General features: G+C 47.3%; 1 protein-coding gene across 1 annotated transcript in view; it reads right to left on the bottom strand.

Moving 5' to 3' along the window:
• POLR3A (polymerase (RNA) III (DNA directed) polypeptide A, 155kDa) overlaps positions 1-6,195 on the bottom strand; it is a 49,218-nt gene that overhangs the window by 36,381 nt on the left and 6,642 nt on the right. The window contains 4 exon segments of the mRNA XM_006754821.2: positions 6-36; positions 1,803-1,939; positions 2,092-2,254; positions 2,350-2,589. Coding sequence (XP_006754884.1) covers positions 6-36; positions 1,803-1,939; positions 2,092-2,254; positions 2,350-2,589 — 571 coding nt within the window.

Here is a 6,195-nt window from a genome sequence, read left to right as displayed (position 1 = left end):
CCAGTTCCTCAAAAAGTTAATGTTTGCTTTGTTTACCTGCAGGACCACAAAGAGATGCTATTAGATTATACTTCCTATACTTCTACTAGTTATTCAATACACTGAATTGTGCCTCAATTCACTTTCTTTGTGTGGTTCTAGGAGGGAGAACGGCAGCGCCCTGTGCATCCTGTTGCCTAGGGTCATGTGTGTAATGACAATGGACTGGCATACAGGAGCCCAGGTTCTAGTCCAAACTTGGTCACTCACTCATGGATGACACAGCCAAGTCCTTCACTTGCCTTTGGTATCCCCGTCAGAAAAGAGTGTGGCTGGACTGATCTGGAGGAATATTCCAGCACATACTGTGATTTCCAAAAAGGTGGCCACTCCATCTGCCATGATTTACCATGTGGTGACACTAGCACAGAGGCCCTGGTCTGCAACACTGTCCTACAACCTGTAGGACTACAGTCTCCTGGAACACCCATCTCAGAGCAGGAAACTTTGAATCATCAGAAACTCAACTGAGGACACTTCCTGTAAGTTTTACCAGAACTGTCTATGATCTGGCCAATTATGAATCTCAAAGGCAAAGCCAATTAATAGCCTCCTGATATTAGGCCTTGTGCACGTCAGTTAAAAAAGGGTACCGTGTATTTTACACTCATGGTGAGTGTGCACTGAGGTAGAGTGGTGCAGCCTTTCTGGTTATGCGTCAATAGCCTTAAAATACTCAAAGCCTTGACTCAGTGATTCTAAGGTTTTAACCCCGCCCCGGCTGGTTTTGCTTGGTAGATAGAGCATTGGCCTGCGGACTAAAGGGTCTTGGGTTTGATTTTGGTCAAGGGCACAAACCCAGGTTGTGGGCTCGGTCCCTAGTGGAGGGGTGTGCAGGAGGAAGCCAATTAATGATTCCCTCTCAACATCGATGTATCTCTCTCTCTTGACCTCTCTGAAATCAATAAAAATATATCATATCTAATAAAGAGGGAATATACAAATTGACCTTCACGCCATCGCAAAGATGGCAGCACCCATATCCAATAAGGAGGGAATATGCTAATTGACTGCCCCACCCTCAAAGATGGCGGCACCCAGTCCCCTCACCCCCCCAACCCCCCAGAGCCAGCCTAAAGATGGCGGCACCCAGTCCCCTCAGCCCCCCAACCCCCAGAGCCAGCCCGAGGCACAGGCAAGCCTCAGATGGCGGCTGCCCAGCCAGCCACCCAGGGTCAGCCCGAGGCTTAGGTAACAGGGCCGGCGAGGCTTGTGCTGCTGGAAGTGGCAGGAGCAAAGGTGTGATGGGGTGTCGCCTTCCCCAATCTCCGGGTCACCTCCCGCCCCCTGAGGGCTCCCAGACTGTGAGAGGGGACAGGCAGGGCTGAAGGACCCCCATTCCAGTGCAAGAATTTTCATGCACCGGGCCTCTAGTGTATATAAAAAATTCTTTCACTTAAAAAATAAATAAAAATCCATCCCAAGGAAATTAACTGTGTGTGGTGTTTATCATTTAGCTCCTCTAAAACATGAGGTATGAAGCAACATAGAAAGATGTTAAAGATGATAGTACTTGGGAAAAAAGTTGCAGAACAGTACATTTAATGTATCTGTGAGTACATACACAGTTCTGCTTGTACTACATATAGCGATGCATATGTAAAACATGAAACAAACAGGAAAGATACCTATACTAACACATGCCAAATTGTGCATTGAGGGGGACTACGGGGGATTTTCCACTGTCTGTTGTTTGGCATCTTAAACTATAATGTAAAGGACTGGATTCGAAACACAGAATCAAGCAGCTGAATGGTACTTACTTTCTCAGGAAAAGTTAGAATTTTGGCCACATGAACTGGCACAGCCACCTCATCAATTCGGAGGTTGGGGTCAGGTGAGATGACAGTTCTGCCAGAAAAATCCACCCTCTTTCCTGAGAGGTTGCCTCTAAATCGACCTAAATAAATAAAAATGTGTCACAGGTCTCCATGGCACAAGGAAAGTCTGTGATCCCCAATTAGATAAGCTGGACATGCATTTGAAAACAAGCAAACACGCAAGCAAGCAAAGGCAGTCAACTGCCTCCTGCACATTTTGTTGGCAACATACCCTGTTTTCCCTTCAGGCGCTGGACAAAGCCCCGGGTCCATTTCTTGGGCGCCATGTTGAGGGGGATGCCTGAGAGCTCGCTGTTGATGTAGAGGGCACACTGCAGCTGCAAGAAGTCCCAGTCTTCCATGATCATCTGGGTCTTGGCTCCTGATATCCGATGCTAAAAAGGAGCAGAGAAAGAACAGAAACGAGCCTCATCATCTTGACTTTCTTGCTCACAGTGTTTGCAGAGATATGCTAATGGGAAGCACTGACCTTTTTAATGACATCATTTAGGAAAATGATTTCTGTCAATTTCATTGTCAGATCATCTTCATTGGTGCCAGACTTCAAATCACTCACAACGGAGGGTCTGATGCACAAGGGGGGCACTAAAAGTCGCGTGAGGATCAAATCGGAGGGCTTTCCAGCTTCTGGGTTCATCAGAAGAAGAGGGACATCTTCAGCTGGGATTTGCTTAAATAAATTCAGAACTACTAAGGGATTCAAGTTTTCCTATGGACAGGAAAGAGACACATTAATTTCCATAGCTTGAGCAAGGGCTTACTCTCCATACTCTCTAGCCCAGGGGTGGACAAACTTTTTGACTCGAGGGCCACAATGGGTTCTTAAACTGGACTCAGAAGAAGGAGCTGCGGCCGTGTTTCCCGACGTTGCCATGTTAACACTGCCGCTGGTGAAGAAGCAGAGGGGAGTGCAAGAGAACCCTCCACTCTTTCGGCTCCGCGGGCCGGATAGAACAGCCGAACGGGCCAGATCCGGCCCAGGGGCTGTAGTTTGCCCACGGCTGCTCTAGCCTATTCACCACTTAGAGTAAGTGTACGTAATGACAGATTTCTGCTAATATGCTATATTGTGAGAGCCCTTAAAATATGCATGCCTTTTATTCCGATTATTTAAACCAATAATTCCACTTCCCGTAATTATTCCAAAGGGGATGATTAAAAATTAACATAAAGATTATGTTCACTAAAGCTGTTCTTATTAGTGAAGTTGGAAACAGCCTGACTGACAGGTTACTGGCTAGATAAAATCATACATCGAACATTACGAAGCCATTAAAAAAAAAAGACACTATAGAATGCAGCTATTGCCATGAAAGATGTTCACAAAATACTGGTAAATGAAATAAGCATGTGTACAATATGATCCCATTTAGGATGTACATCTATACAGAAAAAAAGAAACGGAAGAGTTTACCAAGGTTTTAACAGTGCTATCTTTCAGTGAGTGGAATTATAATCGGTTTGCTTCTATTTTTACATTTAAATTTTCTGTAGTGAACTTACATTGGTCTCTATTAACTTCATTTAATAGAAGTGCCATGCTGTAACAACTTACTCATAATTTAAGAACTAGGCAAATTATCAGACAGTCAAAGATCAAAGGGAAGAATGAATGATCAGCTTGTGTCTTGTTGCTGCTTATTGATTTTTCTTGGAATCAAAGATCACGGTGACTGCAAATATATGCTACATGCAGAATTTGCTCTGCATAACTTAATGAGAAGGGGAAGACAGTTAAGGAAGAAACGTCTGAACAGCTACTGCCCTCAGAACAGTGCCGTAAAACAAACTTACTGCCGTCCCATCCTGGAGGAAATGGCAGTGAAGTTGGGAGAAGGAAGCTTTTCCAACCCACATCCTCGCCCGTAAAAGAACTCCCTTCCTCTGTTTCCCTGTCTCCCAGCAATGGGCACCTCACTACCACCTGCAGCAGTTGCGGGGGCGGGGAACCTAGAACCGTTCATAGCATTCTAGGAAGGGGATGAAGGCCAGCCTTCCCCTGGAGTACTAGTCAGTAATAGACGAGAGCATCATGGGCTGAAGGCCGTACAGGAGGGCAGGAGGACTGGCAAGAGTCTGGAAGCCATTTCTCTGTGAGAGAGGCTACTCCAAGAGTGATATCCCAACTGCCTCCCTGGAGGCACCTGGAGGAGGCTGCTGACTTATTCCGCTCTCACCAGGGAGCAGAAATCAGGGACCCATGACGACAGCAGAGGACTGTTCTGCACAGGGCAGAGCATCCTAGAGGCTAGAGCTCTAGTGTGGGCTGCTTTTGGGTGGTGGTGAGGGAACATGTCCGGCAGGATGCCAGCCACGGCAGCCTGTCACCCCGTCTGCCAGGGACATCATGGAATGCATTTCACCTGGTGGGGAGTCAAGACTGATGGCACCTAAGGAGATACTTTTGTCTGCAGGTCCACCAACCCCTGGATTTACATTACAATTGGGAGTGGACAGACAGTAGTCTTCAGGGGATAGAGTCCAGAGGTTCAGTTCAATTCCTACACGGTGTGTGACCCAGACTCAATCACGCTGTGCTGCCCATAAAGGCATGGGGCTTCTTTCCTGAAAAGGAAATGAACTAGGCCAGCTGATGATCTCAGGGACCCTGCCAGGCTCCAAGCACCATAACTGGCATCAAACAGGACCTCAGAAACATGGATCTTGTGACGGACGAAGCTTAAGCAGAAGAAACTACCAAAAGTACATGACAGAGCACAAGCGTTAGACAAGACACGGAAGTTGTACACATGGGGAGGCAAGGCTGAGAGCTCAAAGGGGGTCCAGACAGCAGAGCAGGCTGCACAGAAGCAGCGAAGGCTGGGAATTCTGGTGACGCCGAGGAGGGAAGGGAGTCGTCATTAAGCTGAAGGGACACTGAGTCTGAGCACAGCAGAGGAGGGAGGAAACCTCACCTTTATCACAATTGTTATTACAGGACTGTTAGTGGCAGTGGAAACTACTGCTGCAACTGGGCAACATGCTCCACGCACTTGTGTGTCAGGCACTGTGCTAAGCACTGGATCTGGAATCATCTCTTAATCCTCTCGAAAGCCCTAAAGCAGATACTCTTGCAATCCCTGCTCTGTAGTTGAGGATACTGAGGTACAGGTTGGGTCATGTGTCTGAGATCATGGAAATAATAAGGAGCGAAGCTGGGGTCTAATCTCAGGTCTGTCTGACCCCACAGACAAAGCTCATAACCACTACCTAAACCACCTCTAGGGTGTCAACCTGGGTAAAGTAGAGTGGGGGCAGGGGAGGTGGTGGCAGTGGGGGAGTGTCCCAAGGGCCCAGCTTAATGCACCAGATAAGTGGGTCTTAAATGGAGGGGATCCTTCCTAGGCCAAGTCACGTAGGAGACTTCCAAACCAGATGCCTCCGGCCCTAGAGGAGGACCACTCCTGTGGAAGCGTCAGAAGAGCAGTCCTAGGCAAGTGAGGACAGTGCCGCAGGTTCTGGGCAGAGAGGCAGCAGGGGAAAGTGCCAGTGAGATGCCAGGGAGTGACTACGGGGAACACAAGTAAGCCTGCACCCAAGAAAGCCCGGGCATCCTCATGAGAACTGACCAAGGCGCTTGCCAGGCTTCTGACAGCTTTCTGCCTCGCACACCCATCTCCACAGTGGCGGGTCATCAATTCCTGCCCACTCTTACTGTACACACTGACTCTGGCCTCAGGCTCCACCATCACTACCCAAGTTCAGGGTCGGTTTCCCCTTTCTTCAATTCAAAGCATAATTTATACATAGGAAATCGCCCAAATCTTAGAGATTTTGAAACCTCTACATGCGTACACCTGTGTGCATACATATCACCATTCAGATCAAGATACAGAGTACTTCCATCTCTCCAGAAAGCACCCGGTGCTCCTTTCCCAGCCAGTGTCTCGCCCTCACCACAGGGTAACGGCTCTCCCAACATCCACTCCCACAGATGAGCCCCGCCTGTTTTTGGACTTGATCTAAACGGGTCGGACGCTAGGTACTCTTGTACACACCTTCTTCCTCGCAGCAGGACTCTGAGAGTCAGCCAGGTTGTGAGTCAGGAGTTATTTCTTTCATTGCACTATATTCACTTGTATGGACATATGACAATTTATTTATCCTCCTGTTCACAGGCATTTGGGATGTTTCCAATTTTGCCTTTTACTAATAAAGCTGTAAGAAACATTTTTGTACAAATATTGTGTACATACATATATGCTCATTTTGAGTATATACCTAAAAGTAAAATTGCTAGACCACATGTAGGTTTAACTTGATAAGAAACTGCCAAACTTGTTCAGAGTGGCAATACTTCCACATATGTGTCAGG

The sequence above is a fragment of the Myotis davidii genome, unplaced genomic scaffold, assembly GCF_000327345.1.
Source record: "Myotis davidii unplaced genomic scaffold, ASM32734v1 scaffold513, whole genome shotgun sequence".
NCBI classification, from domain to species: domain Eukaryota; kingdom Metazoa; phylum Chordata; class Mammalia; order Chiroptera; family Vespertilionidae; genus Myotis; species Myotis davidii.
This window is presented reverse-complemented; position numbering and strand designations above follow the sequence as displayed.